This window comes from Pseudopipra pipra, chromosome 7 (genome assembly GCF_036250125.1).
Source record: "Pseudopipra pipra isolate bDixPip1 chromosome 7, bDixPip1.hap1, whole genome shotgun sequence".
NCBI lineage: Eukaryota > Metazoa > Chordata > Aves > Passeriformes > Pipridae > Pseudopipra > Pseudopipra pipra.
This window is the reverse complement of record NC_087555.1, coordinates 30,552,686-30,577,556: the sequence shown is the minus strand read 5'-3', so window position 1 is coordinate 30,577,556 and position 24,871 is coordinate 30,552,686. Positions and strand designations below refer to the sequence as shown.

Genomic DNA, 24,871 nt, shown 5'->3' with positions numbered 1-24,871 from the left:
GCATGCTGTGAAACAGTGAAACAGTGAGCTGCTGGACTTCACACAAAGGCAGTGTCAACACTGATCCTGAATTTTCACCCAAACGCAGCTTTAATTCTGTCGTCCTTGAGCATCTCTCCCCAGCCTTGCCAAGGGTGTAGGTGTCATTTTTCCTAATTAACAGCAATTACATCCTACTGAGTATGGGAACTATGATCTGGGAGCTGAATTTTATGATCTGAAGTTTTTCTTCCTTTTCTATTTAAATTGAATATTGCACTACTTTTGGTCACATTTTACCTCTATGTTAAAAAACTGAAAGTGAATAATTTTATTTTTAGAATATATAAGGAAAAAAAACATTCTGGAAATATTTCTGCCTTTCTGTACTAAGCCTATATTTAAGACATCATGAGAAAAGCATCAGGGCCATGAATACTGTTTGTTCCAAATGCACATTCACACCCAAGAAAAATGTAAAACACTCAATGGCTGGAGGAGATGGGGCAGCCAGTAGTCTTGAATTTATTTTTTATGTTGCCTAATGCAGGATATATTAGTGCAGAAGCCAGTGAGGGACTGGCAGAGATTGCCCAGAGAAGCTGTGGATGCCCCGTCCCTAGAACTGTTCAAGGCCGGGTTGGTAAGGGCTTGGAGGAACTTGGTCTGGTGGAAGGTGTCTCTGCCCATGGTGGGGGGCGGGAACAAGATGATCTTTAAGGTCCCTTCCAATCCAAACCATTCTGTGATTGTATGAGTCTTTCTCTTTGGCTCCTCCATTATATTGGGAGTTTAGACAGTATATGGGTTTGAGACAATTAGAAGGGATGCCAAGGTATCGTAAGCAAAACACCAAATAACAACATTCAGCATTAATTCAGCATTTCTCAGTCTCATCGATCACCTGTCTGAAGGCAAAAAAAAAAAAAAAAATAATGAAGAAAACTTTTCTTTCCCTGTGCCCACGCAGGCAAAAGTAAAGTAATTCATATGTGGTATGAAAAACACCACATTAAAAAAGGTTTGTCAGGACCTATTTTTCAAGGCATGGCCCTTTAATACCGAAAGTGAGAACACAAAAGGGAGGGGGGGGGGGGGGAGAGAAAGAGGGTTTAAAAGAAAAAAAAAAAAAAAAAGAAAAAAAGTTGTTTTTCCTCAGTTTTTGTCCTTTCGCCATCACAGGCAGCTGAACTGCAGCTGAGGGGACAGCAGCCGGCAGTGCCGCGGCCCAGCGCGGCCGCCCCGTTGCCGAGCGACCGCCGCGGGGCCGCGGTGAGGGCAGAGCCGGGCCGGGCTGAGCCGGGACTGCCGGGGGGCTGTGGGGGACGAGCGGGCTGAGCCGGGGCTCCCTCGGGCCGGGGGCTGAAGGGCTGTGTGTAGAGGACGGGCTGTGTGTACAGGACCTGCTGTGTGTACAGCGATGCTTCTGCGAGCCTCACGCAGCTGTAATGGAGTGACACCGCGTCCCTCGGTGAGGTGAGGTGTGCGAGCAGCTCCGAGACACGAAAGGGATTAGAAAGCCCAAGAACTGTCAGGAGGAGGGCGATATCCCGGTCTGAGGGTGTTTGGGGTGAGTTTAGCCATGGATCCCCATGGTTTCACATTTCTGTTGGTGGTTTCATACAAACACACAAAAGTCTCGTTAAGGGTAGACGCGGCAATCCTGGAAAATTGAAGAACATCGGTCTGTTAGACATTCCAGGACCTTAAGGCTTTGTCCTCTCTTAACCCTTTGAAGAACATTTAGCGCGTTGTTGAAGTTGGTGAGCCATGATGGCAGCATCTCTGTAAATTACGCCAAGAATCCTTTGAGAATATAAGTCTGCCAGCACCTTTCCAAACCCTGCATTCCCGATGGGGAATACTGACCAAGAGAAGGAGGGTGGCAGGTGTATGTATTAAAGTTGAACAACACAAATGGAAAGAATTTTTTTCAGCATGCTTTTGTCCAAGTTTGGTTGGTCTCACTACCTCAGAAGAAATTTACTGTTGTGCACAACAATGCAGCTCCTCTTACACATTTTCTCTTGCAAGTGGAAAATAAGTGCTTGAAGCTATTGAGTGGAAAATATTATCGAGGCCAGGGTGCCAGTAGCACGTTATTTTAAGCTTCTGGCTTATTTATTATTTAATACTGCAAAACCCATAAATCAAACCAGCACTTTATGAGCTTGAAGCGACTCTCAACTTGTGCCTGGAAGATCTAAAGCAGACTAGAAAACCAGACAAATACCAGAGATGAGACCATAAAATGTAATGGGGGAAGTGGACTAATGATTTAGCTTTGGAACTGTTGAGTGCTGCCTGCTTGAGGGCTGAAAAACCCAGCATGGCTTTTGAATTCAGTACTTATTCCAAAAGTATCTTCTCTTTTTCTCCACACAGTTCTCCAGTTCATACAAAGCCAAGGGCTGTGTGCTATATTTACAAAGATAAATTCTGGTGGATGGATTGTGTCTGGTGTCTTTATTATATCATGTTTGCACTTGCTGTTAGAGAAGTTTATGTTCTGATAACTGCATACTTAACACAGGATCTGTAAGGCCCATGGCTTTCTGAGTTTACAATTATCTTCACTAAACAAATAACCCAGATGATGCTATCCAAACAGAAGATTCAAATGCCAGTTTTCTTATCCCTCATATTAATATTTAAAAATTTAAATTTAATCTGCAAGTTAACAACCCAAACACCCAGGAGAGATTAGAAGAACATCTTGGGAGAAATCGGTTCAGATAGTGGAATTATCAGAAGTACCTCGTCTCCTTGTCTGTGTTGGGGGACATGGAGGGAGAGAGAGATGTTTTACATAGACCTGAAAGGAAAATGTCCCCAGTAAGCCTTAGAACAGATGAACATGCTCGAAGTGCTAGGCCTTGCAGTGAGAGCGTGGCTTCATGGAATCTCTCTGTCCTCATACTTGGCACACACAGAGTAATCCTCTTCAGCAGGGAAAAAAAGTAACTCCCTCTCCTAAATGTTTTTAGGCAGTTTCAGGCAGCAGATGTTACCAGTGCAAGGGAAGACACTGTGATCATTATGTTTTCTTCATTTGACCCCAGACACTGAGGATTTTTAGTGCCATTGAGACCCTGTTTCTGCCCTGACATGGATGAAGTTCAGTCAGCCTCCACAGACATCACTGTTGCTAGGAAGACCTTCAGGAAAATACCAAGTGTCCTTTTGGGCAGCCTCGTGGAGGAACCTAAAAACAGACGTGCTGTCCCCAATCACCTGCTGGAATCAAGTAAGTTTCTGCTCTCTGACTGTTCCCCAACCTTGGAGCAATCCTAAGAAGAGGCACTTGGCTGTTATTTTTTTTTTTGCAACTCACAGGCAAAACTCCCATCCTGTTGCTTAAGTTGCAGCTTCTAGTGAACCCACACTATAGGAGAGGTAGTCAGGGAAGAAATAGTGGCTGTACTGATTCTGGCTGACCCTGAAGTTTTGGGATGGCTTGTTGAAGCCATGATGCCAAGAGGTAAACTGGTGTCAAGATCATGGCTCTGCTGGGGTTTTTAAAAATTCATGCCTACTTAACAGGAGAAATAATCTGTCTCATTTTTTTCTCTGTAATATATTGGGTATAGCATAAATAGACTTAATCCATATAAGTAGCAATCATCATGTGTATTTCACCTGGTCTCCTTTTCTCCCTGTTTTATGATCTACAGAGATTTATTCAGCATTTCAGAGGAGCAAGGTTGTACGGGCTGAGCCTGCTGTGCTACACTATGGAGGGTATGAAGTTGGAAAACATCACCAACAGACACTGGTAAGTGTCAGAGCAGGGATCCTCTTGGGTCTCATAAAAGGACAGCAGAATCTGAGCTGACTGCTTGTGGTCATGAGGCCTTTGCTCTGTGGAGTGCTCTAAAAAGCAGCATTTAGAATGTGTGGCCCTGTGGTAACAAAACAGACGAGTACCAGCCACGCCGTGTGCAGCACCCTCCTTTACACTCTGTTTTAATTTCTGTTTCCCGTGTCTGCAAGCAGTGTAAGTGATATGTGACTTGCACATCATGAATGAAGAGATTCATGTTTTAACTCCGTAAGAAGCTTGTTTTCAAAATGCCCTTGGCCTGTCACTGCATCTGCAAGCACGTTCACTGTTGGGAAAGTTTTGAAAGTACCTTTGGCCTTCTGCCAAGAACAATTTATTCTGAGGAAGGAAACTCAGTGCATAGGTTTGATTACCTTCCCTTGGGAATGGTTTGGGTATTTCTTCTCTCTGTTTTCCCTTTTCTGCCTTCTTTATTTATATGGTAAATGTGTTGAGGCAGAGGTTGGGTAGTTATGGGGGACCGGGTTCTCCAGATATAATGAAAATAAACAAGATGCAGGAGGTTTTACAGGCTAAACTGTCACTATCCAAAGGTTTGTTGCTTTGTAATCCCAAACAAAAATATGGAGTATTACATGATTCCTGTTGTTTCAGACCTCTCTAAAAATGGTCAGTAGATTGCTTCATGTTTTTCATAAGCAAAACATGATCAGAATTCAATTCAACAGTAGCATTTCTTTTAGCAAGACTGTTGTTCCTTGGTTAAGAATTGTGACTTGTTTCCAAAGAATAAAAATGCAGGATGTAAGGTTTGCATAATTTTCTTTTAAATTCAGAGCATATTCAGAATTATTTCTACTAAAGTAAAAATTATTACTTCCTTGCTATGGAGAGTTTTACAAAAAGTACAGTTCTCAATTGACCTCTTATATTTAAAGTGCTTTGTGGTTTTGTTTTTCTTTTGTTCTACAGAAGCTGACAAATATTTCTGCCAATGCAATAAACCTTCACATAATACCACCCCAGACAATGTATTTTCAGATCAAATACAGCAAAGCAGTAAGTGTCAGAAAGCTTTCACACTGCCCTTTTGCATGCAGCACAGGTTTTGTGTCATATAAGCAGCTTTTACATGCCTTTTATCTTGTTTTGGTCCATTTCTAGCACCGGCTTGTCCCTGGTTTGTCTTATGTGGTGACGGTTGATTTTTGTCCTGATGAGTGGCGGTATTACTATGACTGCATCCGGATTCACTGCAAGGTGAGGATTTATCACAAAATATAGTTAAAGTTGTGATGGAATGAAACAACTATTCGGACACAATGACAATGACAAAGGTATAGTTAATATTCTAGAGTCACATGGATTTACTCCCAGTAAGTCTTGATTGGAGTATTTAGTTTTAAGCATCTAAAATTTTCCTCTGTAAACATCCCAGAGCTGTGGCTAAGATTATATTACTTATTCTGCTGTTCTTTGCCAGTAGACCAGTTTTTGTGCCACACTGATGTAATGTCTTAGCTGAGCAGGCTCAGAGGAGCTCGGGAGAGTTGCATAAAGTATGGAAACAGATGTATACTGAGGAGAAACACAGTGATAATCTTGAAGATCTTTTATGCCCACTTACTGACCAACTACTAGAGAAACTTTTATTTCTGTAAAAAGCTAGAGAAAGTTTTTATTTCCATAACAAGCTGAGAAACTTAGGACTGTTCATCCAGGAGAAAATAAAGTTGTGTGGAGCTCTCATAGCAATCTTCAGTATCTGAAGGGGACCTACAGGGAAGCTGGAGAGGGACTGTTCATCAGGAACTGTAGTGATAGGACAAGGAGTAATGGGTACAAACTGAAAGAGGGCAAATTCAGGTTAGATGTTAGGGAGAAGTTCATTACTTCGAGGATGGTGAGGCCCTGGCATGGATTGCCCAGAGAGGTTGTGGATGCCCCAACCCTGGCAGTGTTCAAGGCCAGGTTGGATAAGGCCTTGAGCAACTTGGTCTAGTGGGAGGTGTCCCTGCCCATGGCAGGAGGTTGGGACTAGATGATCTTTAAGGTCCTTTCAACCCTTAACATTCTATGGTTCTGTGATTTATTCATTTTAAGACATAAATATTTGCATCCATTTGTTTGTTTGTTTGCTTGCAGGGAGATGATAACTTGGTTGTTCCCATGCATGCTTATCCTGCTATGAATGTTGTAGAATTTCCAACATTCATAAATCTGTCTGATGTATCAATTGGTCAGAGGTGAGTTAAGGACAGACATTTGTCCACATTTCATGAGGCATGCCCAAACCCAGAAAAATCTCATTTTCCTCTATTTGTACAACTTAATGTCTTAGAAGCTTTAAGGAAGTAATCTGCCATCTGGACTTCAAAATAATCCTGTACATGAACTGTTTCAGGTGCACATTCTCAGTAAAGTAAATGCTGTGCGAAGTTAACATGTAAAGATGGAACCGGATTTTCATTTAGTCTAAAGCAGTGCTGACTCACCTCATTCATCACATGGTGAAGCAGTATGGCTGCTGTTTGTAATCTTTACACTCCCAAGTGCTGTGTCTTTTTAGCATTATTAGGTCGTAAGTGAATGGATCTTCCTTTCAAGATAAAGGGTTCTGGAAATGAAGGTTTGGTTGGTGTAAGTTCTGGAAATGAATGTGTGGTAGGTGTTAAGTGCTAGCAAATAGCTTACCTTAGTCCAGACACTGATCAGTCATTAGATTTGCTTCTTATGTTTAAAAATATTTAAAGTGATCTGATGTGAAGCTCTGAATGGCATAGCCTTCATCTCACTTTGCCTGTTGCATGGATGTTACACTGACAGTTCTCACTAAGTAATCGGTAGTAGCTGTTGATAGGAACTGGGAAGGGGAAAAGGAGAAGGCAGATCCTGTTAATTAGGGTTTAGTTCTGCAGGATATTGGTTATATTAGTTGTATTCATGGTTGTTAGTGTAAAGATTTGAGTGAATTATAGGAACTGAAGGTCTTAGCTGGGTTTTGTAGCCTGTGAGTTGAAAGTATCTCATGAATTCTACTGAAATATGAATTGGCAAGGCACATACAAGGAAAATTCTGCCCACTGAGTCCAGCATTGCAAATGAATATTTGTGTCTTTTGGGGTTTTTTTAATCCCTTTTAATCTGTTAAACTCTAGTGAATCCATCAGGAGTTGTTGTTACAGCTTTCTCACAGGACTGAACACAACTCACGACTTTTTGGATGCCTTTAGGCATGACGTGATTCTGGTTATTTGCTCCATTTTAGTGCTGAAATATACAGAATTTTCATATTCCCAGAACATAGAGAAGATATTAGAAAGAGTATAAAATATAATTTTAAATAATGGGAATTTTTTTTTTTTAACACAGCAGGGATGCATGCTCAGAGATAATCCTGAGGGAATTCGGAAGAGTTCTTGAAAAGAAAACTCATAGTTTCAAACCTGAATTTTCTACCAGTATTTTTCATCATTAAGCTATTAAAAACTTCCCTAAAAATGAAAACTCTCTGAGGTACTTGGTAATATACAGAACCCAAGGATCTCTGGGCTCAATCCATAGCCAGTGAGGTCAATGGAAAAACTGCCTATTAATTCCATAACTGTAGAATAAAATCTATATTCTATCACCCATTATTCTCCTTAGGTACAGAAGGTCCATGAGGCAACAGGTGGCATAATTGTCTTGGTTTTAAGGCACTTTGGTTACTGTTCAAGCTCCACTATACACTGAAACAAATTGCCTGCCCCGTCTGCTGTTACAACTTCTTCATGAACAGGTCATATTAAGGCAGAGAAAAAAGGGCTTTGCTATCATTGCTTATTTCCTTAGGCATTTCAAAATGTGCTTTCCAAAAGAACATTGTGTATAACATGCATTCTTTGCTAATCAACAGGATAGGGTTTCAGTCAGGCAGTTAATAAAAAGCAGGAGTAAGCCTGGGTAAATTGATCTTGATTTGCAGGATGAGGGATGGTGTTACACCAATGCTTTTGTGTTTCAGTTTGATCTGTGAAAATACATGCATACAAAGACAAAGCAGCTTGAAAAGATGTGTGCTAATACTCTTCATACAACTTGCATGAGACATAAAGGGCTTTTATGAAAATCAGGCCACAGCATCATTATTTCTACAGTGGTTAAAGCCCAGTCATGTGTTGGAGTTTTCAACACTTTTGAAGACTGCACAGTCTTTTCTCATCATCTTTCACAGGGAGGGCCATGGGAAAAGGCTGATTTGTGGTTCTGTGCTCATTGTTGCTCCAGTCTGGATTGTTTGTACTTGCTAGATATTAGAGTTTGTAAGAATTTCAGGATACACAGAAATAAATTCCAAAAAGTAGGTTTTTAAAATTTTCTGTAATCAGATTCTGTATGGGTAGGAGAAAGTAAGTCAAGATGTAAAATGTTCAGTTTTCAGATCAAGATTTAGCTTTCGTTTCCTCAGGAAGTGAAAGATCTGAAATATTTTGCTATTTTGGAACAGTTAGGAATTATAATTTTCCCATTAATAAGTAACCCACTCCTCTGAACACAGATAATTTAGTGCATGTTGTGTATAATATTATTTCCCAGCTTGTAATTGTAGTTTCATTAATCTCATTCTTCTTTTCTCTCTTTTCAGTAAGGAGTATGTTATCCCGTTGCAGTGCAGCTGTCCAATAGATTTTGAATTCCACATTGATATTATTCAGCCTCACAGAGCCTTCACTGTCCAGCCAACATTTGGTAGACTGAATTTCTTTGAAATTCTAAATGCTAAATCTGTATTTATGGAGTGCAGTTACTTGTGACAGTGTATTCAGTGCTGTACAGAAAAAAACTTTGCCTCAGGGTTTTTCCAGGTAAATGCAGCCACTCATATGCAGCTTCATGGCAAAGAGCCATCAGTGGCTGGTAGATTTCTTTTGGTAATGCCCAGCTACAGACCTCTGACAAAATATGGGATGTTCCAAACAGTCCATCTGGCCTTTGTCTTCCCAGAAGAGTATCCCAGAAAAAAATATCAACCCAGTAAAACTTAAGTCAGAAATTTCGGTAACCTGAAACTAGGAGGTACTGAAGGCCATCTGAAAAGTACAAAAACGTTTCAGCTCCTTCTCAAGCCACTGAGCTCAAAGATCAGTAATCAGAGAATCAGATAATCATTTAGGTTGGAAAAGACCTTTAAGGTAAACCTAACACTACCAACAGAGTTCACCTTCTAGGATGAAATTCTTTAGCAAATTGTATACACATACAGGAAAAACCCAAACCCAACCCAATGGAACTAACTGGGGTTTACAGGTTGCAGAAAGACGGGCAACGGTCACTTGAAAGAGATGAGAAATTAGTCTTTCTGATGAGCAGAATAAGCTCCTTGTTGCAGAAATGTTGAGGAGTCCCTGTATCCTGGGATTGCACTGAATGTTTAGGGGTATGAATAGTGGTTAAAGTGTTTGAGAAAATAATGCAAAAGGTAGTAAGGAAATAGGGTCAAGTAGAGATAGGTGATGCATCAAATCCAGGTGAGTCCCCCCACTTGGAAGAGCACAGAGGAATATGTTTATAAGGCTTTGCTCGTGAAAGCAGAAAGTGATGAAGACAAGTGAAGAATGTCCACGTGTAAACAGGCAATCATTTTCACAGCAGTATGAAACATTACAGCCTGCCTGTCAAATCTTTCTGCTATTGCAAAATATCTTCTATTATCTGGCAATGGACATAGTTCTTGAAAGACACTTTGAGGCCTGAAATATTTTCCATGCCTACTACCAACCACTCACAGATTAAATTGTTTAAAAAAAGGTAGCCCAGAATCAATTTCAGCATATGTAACTGGGCTCATGTTATATGGACTCTTACTGGTTTTCTCCTCTCATCACAGGAATCATTCCAGGCAATGAAAAAGTGAAAGTAACTGTGAAATATTCCCCACTTGAGTATGGAACAGCACAAATGGCAATGCAGTTACGGATTTCAGAGTTTCGCTCGAAACCCTATGTGTGTGTATTCACAGGAACGTCAACACCACATCTGGGTCTGATGTATGTGTGGCTGACTGATCTTTGAGTTCCTTTGCCCAGTTCCAAAAAATACCTATGTAATAGGATGTCATATCATTTTGCTGTAATAGTTTTAAGCATTTGTATCTTTGGAGACTTAAATTGCACTAATGTAATTTGACTGTTAATACATATACCTGCTCTGCTACATCATTTACTCAGAAGTGGAACTACCAAAACAAATATAACAAGAAGTTACATGTTCTTAAAGAAGTATTGAGCATCCTCAGCTTCTGTTGTTCCTCCTCTTTATTATTTTTATTGTTGAGGCCTTGCAAATGCAGGGAGTTGTGAGCAATGAGGCCTTTTGGGCTATACTTAATTTTTTTGTGAACGCTGAACATTAAAAAGTTTGGTTCCGGTCATTATTTGGGAGAGAAATTTCCAGTTTCTTTCTATACCTAAAGGGGGTGTAAATGCATGTACTAGACCTATATGCTGTTTCCAGAGTACTTGTGAGAGCAATATCTGTTCTTTTGACATCTAGAAAAGAACATTTTGACAAACAACAAAGTCATCCAGCAAAAAAAGCTGGGTCTGCAGGAAAATTCATGGTGTGGAGAAGAGACCAAGTCAGCCAACCACGATCAAAGCCTATTCAAAAGGTAAAGGTGTGAAAAGACAATAATTACAAGTACTTTTCTGGGCTGGAAACCTTTCATGTTTCTATTTCTTCCTATTAATTTATATCTCATAGGAAATTGAATACCAGAACCTCAGATTCCCCACAGACTTGTCAAATCCGTATGCTGTAGCTACTGTTTTGATGCAGGAACCAGGCAAATTGAAGATTAAGGACTTAAAAGAAGGTAAAGTAATTAAGCAGCATAAACTTGGTCTTAGCATTATTTGTAGTTTTCTGATGAGGAGTTTTGCTTCAGAATTGCTGACGTGATGTGACTGTAGTTTCTGTGAGAAATCTCACCTTAGCTTTATGTATTAGTGGGTTCAGTTACCATGATGGATAGATTTCACAATTAAAAATCCAATCTAGTTTGAGGTGTGATATGGCTTTTTGATATTCCTGCAGTCCTATCCCAAGGTAGAGAAGGGGTAAAAACCAGACAGATGAAGGAAGCTGTATTTCAATTAAAAGTCAAACAAAATGTTGAGGAAGAGGAAGCAAATCATCTAAAGTGGTAAGTGTTAGTTAACCACATTAACAAGACTGGGATTTACTTAACTAAGGCCTCTCTGAATGATGTATGCAGTATCCACTAGTGCATAATGCTGCCATTTTTTGTCCCAAGAAGGCTTGTTTTACAGCTAAGTTACTGTTGTTTCATTTAATTTTTTTCTCTTCTGCCTAAGAGCAGTCTCAGTAGTAATCCATAGTAGTAGTATCCAATGAGGTCTTCGACTGTGTTATGGTTCCATTCAGAAAGAAACCTGCTGAAAGCCTTGTTCACCCAACCTTTTCCTCAGGTATCTCATCTTGTGCCCTTAAGGGCAAAGGAAGATTTTGTCATGGTTGTCAATAAATCAAGACTAAAATGAATAGTGGAGTGAACAGAATTACACTTAGAAGTGTTCAAAAACATGTAGATGTGGTGCTGATAGATGTAGACATGGTTTAGTGGAGGACCTGGCAGTGTTAGTTTAATGGCTTGACTCAGTGATCTTAGAGGTCTTTTCCAGGCTTATAGATTCTGTAATCCTATATACATCAAATGGTGTAAAGCAAAACATAGTTGGATGTGTTCAAACAAAACATAGTTGGATGTGTTCAAACAAAACACCATGGTTTTGTTTGAAATCCACAGATCTTCTCTTACACTGAATGTCATGGACACCTAGGCACCTTAGGAAGAGGAGAGTGAGTCTGTTAGCCTTTAAACAAAGCAAACTATGCATTAAGTAAAAAAATTTCCTGCCTCCACTATTAATGCAGGCAGGTTCATAAGGGAGAAGATCCAGTCTCTGAGGAATTTAAAAAAGAGATTATTGAAAGACGACAAAGGGAAGAAGAGCAATACAAGGTTAGTCTTTGATTTTTTTTTTGTAAATTTAAAACCAAAGTTATACTTTCAGATTATGCAGTGCACTAGTGAATTGTAGCAAGCTCTCTACATCTTCAGTTTTTCGTCATACATCAATGCAAAGCTGTACTAGCTGTGCTTGTTACTGCAGTTGTATCTTTATTGTGCCTGAATATCTTTATTATGCCTGTTTCTGACGTGGTTTTATCTTGGAGGTAGACAGAGAGAAGAGTAAGCTATTCATGGAAAGGTAACTAGATCTTTGGCCAACCTAGCAGATTTGCACCCAGTCACATCACAGTGCCACATTCCAGCACAATCCTGACAGCACTGTGGCTGCATCCAAACTTCTGTTTATTTGTAGCTCTCTGAAGAGCTGATGTCCTGAATGACTCACAGTCAAAGAGAGAGATGCAGTCAGTACTCTCACACAGAGCCATGGGGAGATAATTCATCCGGTTGTTCTGCACCTTCACCATCTCTCTCTTTGGTTTCTTCCAGTCACTCCAGACTGCAGGTCATCTTCCACAGAGGTGACAACAACAATAAGCAATACTTGGTGGCAGGAAATATTTTTCCATGTGGCACAGCCCTCAGAGACAGGTGGGGCTTGTCCCTCTTATCCTGCCTCCTGGATATTCAAGTAGCTTCTGACATCCCACTGACTTCCAAGGAACTGCTTGCAGGAGTAAAATTACTTACAGACAGGATAAAGGCTTGATTTATACAATGAATTAGGCACAATTAATTAATTCAAACATTTTATTTAATAGTAAAAGGGAGGAAGTGAGTAAAAAAAAAAATCTAAATTGTGAGATTGTTATATCACTGAATTGATGTATATTAACTTTGTTTAGAAGCATTTATTTCCTTACCTGCTGATTCTGGCTATGCAATGCAAACCATGTTTCGCTAGGACAGAGATCTGATTGAAACTCAGACTCGAAAAGACATTATTTTACTTTTGTGACTTGCTCGAGGGTTGCAATAATCACTCTCTAAGAGGGAATTAAGTCTATGTTTTGTAAATGCACCTCCAGAACGTTTCATTGTAAGTGAGTTTCACTAGTTGTAAGGGAGGAAAGAATTCGCTGGATGCTTTGTGCTAATGTGATTGTTCTTCCTGGTGACAAATTAGATCCAAAGAGGAGACCCTATCATAGAACAGGAATTTCAAAGGAATGAAGTAGAAGTTTCCTTCAAACGTGTTACCCAGCATGTTGGCCAGGTTTGTACATACATTATTATAGCCTGCTATATGTTATTATCACCTACTAAGCTACCAAACAGCCATAGATGTTTGACATTGAATACTTTTCCTCCTAATGTTCCTATTTCTGTGTCAGTGCCTTATTTCCCATTTTACTTTTAGGTAGGGCAAGCATCATGCTACTTGCACAGCTCATGTTCTGATGTTCTGATCTAATATGAGAGTCAGGAGGAAATCTGCAGGCCTAACCTGAGATTTATATTGCTTGTTTCTCTCTGGAGAAGCTTTCTCAGGCCTGATTGTAAGATTAAGCTTAAATCATAAGATTTGCAACCTTTACCTGCAGGTCAGATTGACAGGAACCTTTCTGGTACTTAGATTTTTTTGCTCCTTCTCTGTGGCATCTTTCACCCTTCTTTAGTATGTGCTATCAGCCATTATTGGAGAAGGGATACTGGTTTTGCTGGGCCCCTGGTGTGAGTCCTTACAGCTACTCCAGCTTCACATCTGTGCAAGATGAAGTCTATATTTGGTAGAGACCCTGTCCATTTTCTGCTGTCCAACTGCCCATGTAGTGCACTTAAATCATAGTATGTGTCTGCCATTTGTGTGGATGCAGACCATGCAACGTTACCTCTGCATTCCCTATACCACATCTGCAAGTATTTGGTGATTACTTCCCACTAAGCCCCTTAGTGAAGGCTTCTGGTTAAATGCCAGTACTGCAAACGCTTTCACTTGACTTAAGTTCAGTATTTAGGAATAACATATGGATGCAGGCCAAGGAATGGCTTGAGCTGAAGGAAATTTCTCCCTTATCGAGTTGTAAAAGGAGTTGTCCTTTTTCTTTTCTGTTTCCTTTAAAAAAAAAAATGCCATGCAGCATCCAAGTGTCCAACCCACATTTGACTTGCTCCGTAATGACCCCTGGGACAACAGAAAGAGGATGTTAAGGAAATTCCAACAGGCAGCATACAAGGTAAAGTGAACGAACAGAATGCAGTGTGGTGGCATGATGCCTTGGAAATAGCACAAAAGAACATGCAAACAGACACATAAGGAGTGTTCACAGCTAGCTAGGGATTTGATAGTTTGATAAATATGGCCCTACCTCAACAGGAAATAAAGATATGGAGTAAGTTTTGTATTCAGCTGGTGCTTCATATTGCAATTGAGACTAAATAAATGCAGATGAATTTTTTTTTTTTAAGTAAAAAATACTTCTGCACAAAAAAGAGAAAATTTCAAAATGCATATAGAACACCGTACCCAGTTTTGGGCACCTGGTACAAGAAAGACATCAATAAGCTGGAGTGAGTTCAGTGTAGACCCACTGAGGGGTCTGGAACACTCACTTGGTAAGGAGACAATCTGGAAAGGGAAAGTAGAGGCAGAGAGCAGCACCTTCCAACACCTCTGAGGAAGTTACTGATGATGGAGCATCCTGGCACTGGTGCATGATGGGAAAATGGGGAACAATGGGCATAAATTCAAATAAGTGAGGTATAGACCTGGAAGCTAAAGACTAATCAGTTAAATCACTTATTTCATTGTCTTTAAATATTAACTTGCATCTCCACTGCTGTTTCTCCAGTAAATCTCAATGTAGCAAGCAAGATGGAAATGTCCTGCTCTCCTAGTGTCCAGTTTGGATATTCTCCAATCTATTCAGAATATTGAGGTCTTGAAATGAAATGCTCTTTCCTGTAAGATAATTTGCTGTAAATGGCCCCTTCTGGTATTAAAACCTAGAGCTCTTCATTGTTATCCTGTGATATATGGGCAAATTACACAGTGCAGGTTGCTACTTACTCTCCTTGTTCTCAGAGCCACAAATACAAATGTGGCCTTGATCAACTAACTGTTCACTCATTGTTAAATCTGTGTATGCCAATAAACAAGCTGAAGGATTAGGACCTAGCCAAAAAAAACAGTCTGATTAACCTGTAAGGCTAAATTAAGGTTTTAACTGTATTTGTTGTGTGATGTCATTGTAGAGTTGAGATCCATTCTACATCTCTCTTTCCCATTTTCTCCCTCCTGAACAGAAAACTATATTCTAAAGTAGAGATGTCTGAGCGAGCTCTGTAGAATAAATACAGTTTTAACACACACAATATATTTCTATGGCTGTAAATCTCAGTCTTCAACTTAATATTAAATTTGAAAATCATTCTCTCAGATTTTGATTCAGGCTCGGCTGAATCGTTTATTGCTTCTGTTCCGTGGACTGACCAGCGAGGCCAGAGGTCAGGAGGAAGGGTCTGTGTCTGGTAAGGATTAGAAGAACAGTTTGATATTTTGACTGTGGGCTGTGATAATTCAGGTTGTGCTGCAGTGTGCCAGGTTCATTACATATAAACATACAGACAGAGTCCTTACAAAGGAGTCTTCCAGAGAAAAAGAGAAGTGTGACAAGGTAGAATCATAAAGTGATTTGGATTGGAAGGGACCTTTAAAGGTCATCTAGTTCAATCCACCTGCAATGAGCAAGGACATCTTCAACCAGATCAGGTTGCTCAGAGCCCCGTCCAACCTGACCTTTAATGTTTCCACCACCTCTTTGGGCAACCTGTGCCAGTGTATTATCACCCTTGTTGCAGAAAAATGTCTTCCTTATATCTAGTCTGAAACTACCTTCTTTTAGCTCCAAACCATTATCCCTTGTCCTGTCGCAACAGCCCTGCTAAAAGGTAGAAACAGCTGTAGTCAAAATACATCTATTTTTCATACATATTATTTCCTAGATTTAAAAAATGTGATTAACTCTTCTTAGGCACCTTATCTACTTAATAACAGGGCAGAAGCTGTGAATCAATGGAAGTGTTCAAGGTCAGGGTGGATGGGGCTTCAGACAACCTGATCTAGTGATAGATGTGCTGGCCCCTGGCAGGAGGGTTGGACTAGGTGATCTTGAGAGGTCCTTTCTATCCCAAACCCTTCTACGTATAGCCTGAGGAAGAATGGAAGGGCAGACAGGACTATATGAGAAACAGGCAGATGAACAGACGAAGCAGAGCCCAAGAGTCAGAGACACAGGATAAGAGGAACTTACTGCATGTGGGATAGAAGGGGGAAAGACTCCAGAATGTGATGAAGGTAGGATGTCTGAACTCAGGCAAATGAGGCAGTAGGAACCATGAGATACATGGCCAGTACTGGTTTCAGGTTTTTTCCTCATCTCTTTCTCATGTAAGTGCTTTTAATCAATCACTTTTCTTTATACTGAATTGCAAATGCTGGCCTGGAAAACTCACTTGTTGCTTAACAGTCATAGAAGGAAACTGGCCTTGGATGGGAGTCATAGTTGGGTATATGGGGGACAGAAAAGAATTTTTGTCTCTTATGTCCCACTCCCACACACAATGTGACAACTGCTGAGACACATCTTTCCATATCGGGCCTTTTCCTGCTTTTGCAAATAGGCACATTTCATTCCCAGTATGCAGGAGTTGCAGGGATGCTGCAAATAGAAGATGTAATGGCACTTAGTGTAAGAGAGACCTCTGACTTATCTCTTCCTTGCTGAGCAGAAGGACATAGAGAACCAACCTGGAACGAGTGGGCTGTAATGTCCTCTCAGGAAAGGGTAAATTAGATCTGTCTGCTAGTCAAGGTATCATGCTTCATATCTTGTAGATGTGACATTTAAAGCCTTTAGGAAGTATTACTTTACTTTTTAATATTAAAATTACTAGACACATCCTGTTTTAGGAAGATGTTAAATACATTTTGTGGCTTGATTCTATTTTTGAAACTGTGTATTAAGATAAATTATGAAACTTTAATATTTGTTTTCCATTAATGACAGAAAACAGGAGTTTCAGCAAATCAAAGAAGAGTGAAGAATGTAAGGGCCTTTCTTCCAGCATATCTGAAGATCTTATATTGCCTTTTGAATTCCCCTTTTGCAGTTCCCATGAACAAAATGATGATTTGGTGGGTATAGCAAGTAAAATGTTGGTCAACACTCAAGATAGGATTTTGTTGAAGATATTGGCCTGGTACTGCCTTTATTAAATTTCACAACATGACTGGTTCTCACAGATTAATTCAGGACTTGGTATTTATTAAGGGTACTGCTGAAAACAGTAAAAAAAAAAAAATCTTTGCATTCTATAATTCTGAGCAATACATTAATGTTCAGAGTTAGTTAACATCCATGATTTTGCAGAAGAAAAGAAAGAAAAAAATAACTGAAATCCCAAAGTCTAAGAAAGAACAGCAGAAATATCAAACTGTATAAAATAAATGTTTGCATAATTATTTCCATATGTTTTCAGTTAGCTGTGCTGATGGATTGCTGCCAGTGCAAAACAAAATGCCCACCATATTCCTGGTTTTTAAATACTGATTTCTTTCAGGCACCTGATGCTCTTGGCCTAGTTCCTGTTGGATCTGTGGATGTGACAGTCAGACATATTCTTCCTTATTATGACTTGAAGGTGAGTTAGCACAGCTCCCTCAACTGTATCATGGTTCTCTCTTCCACCAGTCCAGTTAAATGTTTTCTTCCTGATTCAGTGGCCTCTGTGCAGCCCAGTAAAAATGCTTTGTGCATCTGTGTGATTAGCATGCTTGTATTAAAAACATCTCACCTGTTTCCACAAGTAACAAGCTTATAGTCAGAATAGTCCCCTCTCTCCAGACAGAAAGATGAGTCACCTCAGCTGAAACTATTATATCTCAAACATCAAAGTCCTTTTGTGAATGAGGATGCTGTGAGCCCTGCACACCACACAGTTTTTTCTTTTGTTCTGGAGTTTTATAAAAGTGACATAATAAAAATGTCCTTCCTTTTAGAAAGTAATGGAAGTCTTCTGTTTATCTGGCATCCAGTTCTGCATGCTTAGTTCCTTCATAGGAAATACGAACATCTCCTTCTTGAAATATTTAATTTTTTTTCAATTTTATGAGTATAGAAACTTTTTTCTCCTGAATTCTAAACCCATTTCTCTCCAATTTTTGAATAGCAAAAGATCAAATTCTGCATCCCATCAAATAAATATAATTCCTTAGGTTCAAATCCATGCAGATTTTGGGTCAAAGTACACTTTCTTTTTGTTCAGGTGATGTGACAAGTCTGGAAACTTTCTTGTAGCATCTTTTCCCTTTACTGCACATTGCTTCATCTGTCAGTGTTACACCCATTACTCACACAGCCTTTCGCGTCCCATTAAGTGCAGAATATTTGATCAAGAAACTCTTAAATCCATTATCCTTCACAGAAAAGCAAGAATGAAAATATTCTCTTATGCCCTTATTCAGCTTGTCCTGATGAATTATGCCTTCTCAAAGTTTTGATCATATACCATGTTCCAGAATGGCGATCCAAGTATCCTTTACCACAGAGATGTGATGTGTCCGTGATAAAGCCGGAATGTTCCGCTCCATCTGTGAGTTAACCGACAGTGATTATTGTCATCTCCTGCAGCACATCTTTTTTCTTTGCACTTAGGCTCCTCAGCATTCCAACATTATGAAGTATCAACCTTTCTGTACACACTATGCAGCCACAAGTTACAAACCTCGAGAACTTTCCCGGCCACTGAGGCAAGGAGCCCAGGTAACAAATCACCTCAAAATCACACTTTGCTGAAGTCACTCCAACCCTACAGTCCTACAATAATTTGATTAATTTTGTCTCAGCATTTTATACTGAAAAGATTACTACATTCTGAAAACCTTTGATGTCTGTGTTTTTCAAGGATGAATTGATTCAAGTAGCTCCTTCTGCTGAGGGGCAGCTTGACCTGGTCTTCCAGAGGACAGACTTTTACAAACCATCCCCAGGAGAGGATTTTTACAAACCATACTCAGAAGAGGATTTTTACAAACCATCCCCAGGAGAGGATTTTCACAAACCATCCCCAGGAGAGGATTTTTACAAACCATCCCCAGAAAAAGTAGCAGAAAGAGATATCAGCCTCTTAAAACTGGTTCCTCCCCGAGCTTTAGTCTACCCTGCAGAGAGCAGCCCACTTCGCATTTTTGTAAGTAGATGTTGACTTCCACAAAGAACCTAGGAAAGGAAGGAAAGTGTATTTGTTTCATCAACAGCCTCATGTGGAATTGATAGGCAATTTTCTTACTCAGATTGGTATATAAAACTATACAGAGTGAGAGTAATCCTTCGTGATGTAAGCTCTGGTAGATAGGAGTCATAGAGCTCATCTCACTGAGAGAGGGAACTTTTCACTTTAGGATGGGTTTTGATCAGTTTAGGGAAGGGATGATAAGGCAAAATTGCCAGTGAAAGCAGAGAACTGGAGACCCTTCCAGTCTGACACTCCACAAATAGTGAGTGATCACAGAACTCCCTGGAACATCATGGAGCCCCTTCCTTCTTCTCCACTTGTTTCCCCATTTGGATGCCAGAGGAAAAGGCATGATCTTGGCATCTCAGTCCTATAACCTCCTGCTCTTGCCCAGATAGGTAGGACAGTCTTTTCCTGCTGTTCAGCTGGGGGACTGCAGTTCTGCCTGATCCTTGGGTAAACAGAATAGTGAAGTCAAACTCTGCTCACAATGCATCCTGCTGCCTTATAGTTTCTAATAATTCTCAGAGCATCCCAAAGCACATTTCCAAATTATTAGGCACAGAGATTCAAAAAATCCCCATCACATGCTGTGCGTGGGAGGACTTTCTGTTACTTACTTGTTGTGTAGATTCTGCTACTTGGCTCCAGCTGCAGAAGGTGTTTCCCACACAGTGCAGCTCAGCCTGCAGGTGCCTGAGGTGTCTCTGAGCAGGCAGAGGCAGCTGTAGAGCTCAGTGCAGTGCAGTGTGTGGGTGCAGGCAGATCTCCCAGCCAGCGTGGCACTGTGCCTGGCTTGGGCAGCTCTGTCTCTGAGCATTTCTTAGCTGGCCCAGAGCCCACTGTGCTGGTCTGGTGATCTTGGCATAACATGTATGTATAGACTTGCCCTCACTGCCTGCAGCCAGGACTCCAGTGAACTTTCTGATGAGATCTTCTCTGCATCTCTTTCATCCCTCTGTCATGTCATAAGAGCCAGGCACAGCCTGATTCCACACTACCCAGCATTAGGCTTTATCCAGAAACAGATGCTAGTGCAGGGAAATTGATGGCAAAATGCTCACTAGCTTCCACCACAGTGAGTCCACTTTCCCTTTTTGGATTCTGAACTGTTCAGAGAAGCAGCAATGGATTTTAGAATAATTAGGCAATAGCTTTTTCTCCCAAACTTCGAGACAACAGCTAAATTGCTGTATTTTAGACAGCACAGAGAATTAATGAACCAGACAGATTATAGGATGAGGGGAAGGGATAGGAAATGAAGGATCACACCAAACAAACAGTCACAATGAGAGAAGGCTGTGAATCTGGGGACACTAATTTTAAGAAATGAATTTTCATGAATTTCATTCTTTATGGTACTCAGAACAATTTATTCAAATAATCTCTTGTTTTTAGAACCCTGCTCCAGGATTAGTTCCATTTTTACTTCCATTGCCCTATTGTGAATCAAATATTGAATATCATCTTTGTCCTCATCCAAAATACACCTTTACCAAGGAATGCCCCAAAGGATCCAGTATTCCAATCACACAAAAGAAATTTCTGCATCACAAGGTATGGCCTTTTGGGTTTATTGTATGAGTATCTGGCTTGGGTATGTTCTTGCCGAGAACTTGCTCTAAGGAATCAAAAAGGAAGATGAAGTCATCCTAAATAGAAGACATTTTCAAATATAAATTATGCATGCACTTAAATATGGTCATGAATATGACATGGGTCAGAATAACTAGTTCTAATAACTCTTGTTAGGCTTTATCCATGTCTCTTATTTATCCCAAAGTGTTTCTTTGCTCCTTCTGTCTTTTTTACTGTCTATTGTACTTTCACAATGTACTAACAATGATGGGAGGATCTTAGAAATATTTAGCTCTCCAGATTCAATTCTCAGCCAAGAAGTGAGACGCTCTGCCCTGCAAACCTCTCTCCCCACTGCATTATGTACTAAAGGTCTGATTACTGTAGCACTTGTCATTTCAGGAAGTGATTTCTGGAGTAATGGAATGGAGGAAATTCTCACCATTGGTGTATTCCACTTTTTCTAACATTCCCACATTGACAAATACAGCACCTAGGTAAGAAAGAATTTGAATATACAGTGCCTCTACCCTGCACTAGTTTCTGTTGCCTATGACCAGTTACTAGTCCCACCGATGAAAATGGGCCTATGGGTGTAATAAATTGCTGCTCAGAAATCCAAAACCAACAGGAAAAACTCCTACTGAACTCCTTGGAGGGTGGGTTAAGAAAAATATCATTAGGGGAAATGTCTGGCCTGGGAAGGAGAGTTCCAGTCTGTGCTTTCAGTGACATCTCTCCTGGAAGCTTGTTGTCTCAGTCCTAGCAGACCCTAGGAGGTACAAACTCTGTCTGTCCTGCAGGAGTATGAACAGTAAAACCTTTATTGTATGGACACTTGTACCCAGTGGTAACCAATATCTCTCAGGCTCACATTCCCTTGTATCACAGCAGTTTCTGGGGTACTCAAATTTTCCAGGAATACTTAAAAGTACCTCATCTTTATTGTAACTGTGAAGCTTCAAAATATAAAAAGTTTAGTGTAGAGTAACTGCACTAATACCATTAGCATTAGCAGCTTAAACTAATACCATTTCCATCACAGGGATCCTTACAGTTTAGATATGCTTCCAAGAGATGTACCACCAGTGCTGTCTGACTTACCTGAGAGAGACAAGGAGAACGTGATTGATCAGTAAGTTTCTCCTCTATTCTGTACATGTTGTGATTGACTCTGTGCTAACCACTTGTGTGGATGGGTGTAAACGTGTCTCGAGGGATCCTCAAAGGCAAAAGCACAAAGTCCCTCTTGCATAAAACATACCTTTGTTTTGTTGGCTAAAAAATACTTTTAAAAGGATAAAGGTCAATTGTTTGTCATCTTTACTAATTTTTAGTGAGACAGATGAGGCTGAGTTTGAAATGATTCTTACTCCAGAGATGGTGAGGGCTGAATTTCCACAGATTGGTCAGGCACTCACAGAAGAAGACGAAGAGGAATCAGCAAAAGAAGAAAGGTAGGTATAATTTTAAATTAGGAGAGAGGAATAGGAAGGAATCTGAAGTCAAGCATCCCCTTCAGAATTGCATAGAAAGTCATACTGAGATGCTCTAGGGGCTCCATCACAAGTGGGATGTAGATCTGGTACTTTTGAAAAAATTTGCACTGCAAATGCAGTCTCTGGATTTTACTTCAGAAAGCAGCTGTGAATGTGACACGTGGGCTTGCATGTCTCTTATTTGGTAATATCAACATGATTTAACACTTGAGGCAGTTTTCTTGCCTTCTCAGAGATATTCAGCATTCTTGGACCAGTGACTTTTTCTTTTCAGTGACCCTTTTGGTTAGATATTTATTAATGCTGGCAGAGGAAAGAACCCTTAGAGTTTGCCCCTGGCGTGGTGCTTTTTACTCATTTTTTTCCTAGGAGTAGGTCACATTTGCTGTGCTGTTAGAGCTTCACACTGCCCCAACACACATTGCAGCAGGTAGTATGGGTATGATAAGTGATTACAGAGCAACACAGGAGAAAGTGCTGAGCTCTAACCCTGTGTTTTCACAAATACCTTGTGGGACTTGGAGCAAGTGAATTAATCTTTCTGTCCAACAGTTGTCCCCTTGTCCCCTCTTTAAAATGGTCATGATGTGGCTTAGATGTCAGGATGAGCATAATAACCTTCAGAAACTTTCAGAGCCATCAAGAATATCTCCTTTAATTTTATAGTGAAATAATTTGATTGACATTGAAATCCCGTGTAACTGGCAGCCATTAAACTTAAAACCAGTGCTGTGTGTTGTGAGGTCTCTGACAAAACACTGATTGCTGTATTGTGATTGCTACAGCATTGATTGAAGATAATTCGCTGTAAAAATGTAGGTGTGTCATACTCAGTGCTGTTCTTTACATTTTGTGACACTCTGCTTGTCAGAACATGGGGATTTGGGACAGCTTGTGGAACTAAAGAGTGACCTTTTTCTTCCACAGTAATACAGTGCTGGATGATGCTTCTCTTGGGTAAGTAGTTTTATAACCATAAGATTCTTTCTCTGTAAAGTTTTAGATGTTTTCATCAAAAATGAAAATACTTTTCTATATTAAATGACTCTGGGTATTAATATTTACTTGTTGAAATCTTCCCTATTATTTTGGCTCTGTAGAGGGAAACAAAAATTTCTTAGCAAACAATGAAGTCTCAATCCTTTATGTTGTCATTGGCAGGTTCTTTGTTATTATTGGTGGGGTGGTATTTACTAGATGACAGAGGATGTACTGCTCCTCTATCACGATTTCAGCATTTTATCCTTAAGGCAAATCAGTTTTTCATGTGGCTGCTCTTGTTCTGGCAATTACAGCATGTGTTCCTTCATGGATAAAATGTAAAACTCAGTTTGTATTTACCTCTCAGATGGTTAACTTTCCTAACTGGCCAAACCAGGAGTGAGTGTTCTTTCCACAGTTTCACTGCTTTTCCAGTTCTGCATAAGTAATGGAATTGCCTCTGCATTCATTATTTAAAAAAAAGAAATTGTGTGTCTCTTTCTTTGGATTTTTCAGCATTCCTAATTAGTTTCCCTGGTTATTATAAATACAAATGATGTTTTAAATTTCTTGCAGAGACCTGCACAACTATCCGGATGGACATTTTCAACCCCAAAACAATGAGCTTGGAGAAAGGATTCAAAAACATGTGGAGACAATGAAGCTGAAAGCTCTTAATAAAACCCTTGTTCTGGGATAAGAGTAATTTTCCAAAGCCCATGGCTTGGCACTGCTTATCCTGTTAATGTACAAGTCCTTCTAAATCCCAGCTACATTTACTTTCGTTCATTGAGGTCAGCAACTTCTTGTGCCAAGAGAACTGCCAGTAATGCCACCTCTGTCAAGGTCTCTCACTGTGCCCATTACACCAAACACAATAATTACTCCAGTGAGAAACCTCAGCCTTGTACCTGTTCATTTTGTTCTGGTATGAAGGACTAGAAAACCTCAGTACTACCATGTAATTTTGGTAATTAATTTACAGCCCACTACTTTCAAATAAAATGTGAAAAGACCTCATGACCAAATTCTTCTGAATTTGTTTTTTTCAGTTATGACCTGTCCTTGAATTTTTGCAGGTAAGTTGCTACATCTCAGACTTGACTGTAAACCATACACTCGAGACTTTTAATGAAAGGGAAGACTTGAACACCATTAGTGTCCACCAAGACAATGTCCAAGCACATCTCATTAGCTGTTCAGAGGTTTCATTCAATGCACAGCTCTTGGCAAAAGGATTATGAATGAATTGCATAGCCTTGTGAGAAACCTGTAATGCTCAGGATGTATTCCCTAGAAAAGGAGATTTCTCAGCATATCACCTTGCAGCTGTCTCCTTACTTTTTTGTGGGAAAGCTGGGCATCAGGCAAAATTGGTTTTAACCGTAGGAATTGATTGCTCATTTTGAAGAGTGTTCCAAGCTATTTGTGCTGAAAAGCACATTCTTCTATACTAAAAGGCATCGAAATTGCAGCAATACACACTACATTCCTAGAAGCCATACTCCTTTCCAGGCATACTTAAAACCTTTAGGAAAAGAGAGTGATCAATGTAGACAAGCTGTAAAAAGCCCAGGAAGATAGAAAATAGGAAAGTAGGGTGGAAAAGCAACAGGATAGCCTGTATTATACTAGCTACATGATATCTCTGCTCCCTTTGAAGAAATAAAAAGCTGGAAAGTTTCTGCTAACTGTCTAATTGGCAAGGGATTTGTTCAGAATGCAGGTCTGGATATCTGCAGATTTCTCTGACTACAAACAGTTGCTTGAACTTGT

At 40.0% G+C, this 24,871-nt stretch overlaps 1 protein-coding gene across 5 annotated transcripts; it reads left to right on the top strand.

Moving 5' to 3' along the window:
• The first annotated feature begins 1,247 nt into the window (after positions 1-1,247).
• CFAP221 (cilia and flagella associated protein 221) lies at positions 1,248-24,123 on the top strand. 5 transcript variants are annotated; one of them, XM_064661492.1, is made up of 25 exons: positions 1,249-1,455; positions 3,042-3,226; positions 3,654-3,754; positions 4,736-4,822; positions 4,928-5,023; positions 5,909-6,009; positions 8,391-8,494; positions 9,633-9,792; positions 10,298-10,421; positions 10,508-10,619; positions 10,841-10,949; positions 11,702-11,789; positions 12,928-13,017; positions 13,883-13,978; positions 15,182-15,272; positions 16,811-16,938; positions 17,364-17,444; positions 18,458-18,565; positions 18,708-18,992; positions 20,436-20,594; positions 21,018-21,112; positions 21,661-21,750; positions 21,953-22,072; positions 23,042-23,071; positions 23,672-24,123. In XM_064661492.1, the coding sequence occupies exons 2-25, from the start codon at positions 3,088-3,090 to the stop codon at positions 23,793-23,795; spliced, it is 2,718 nt and encodes a 905-aa protein (XP_064517562.1). In that variant the 5' UTR covers positions 1,249-1,455; positions 3,042-3,087; the 3' UTR covers positions 23,796-24,123. The 5 variants fall into 5 exon arrangements, with proteins under 5 accessions (XP_064517564.1, XP_064517562.1, XP_064517561.1 ...); XM_064661491.1 differs by having other exon boundaries at positions 1,249-1,549; XM_064661493.1 differs by having other exon boundaries at positions 1,250-1,549; positions 10,298-10,415.
• The last annotated feature ends 748 nt before the right edge of the window (positions 24,124-24,871 follow it).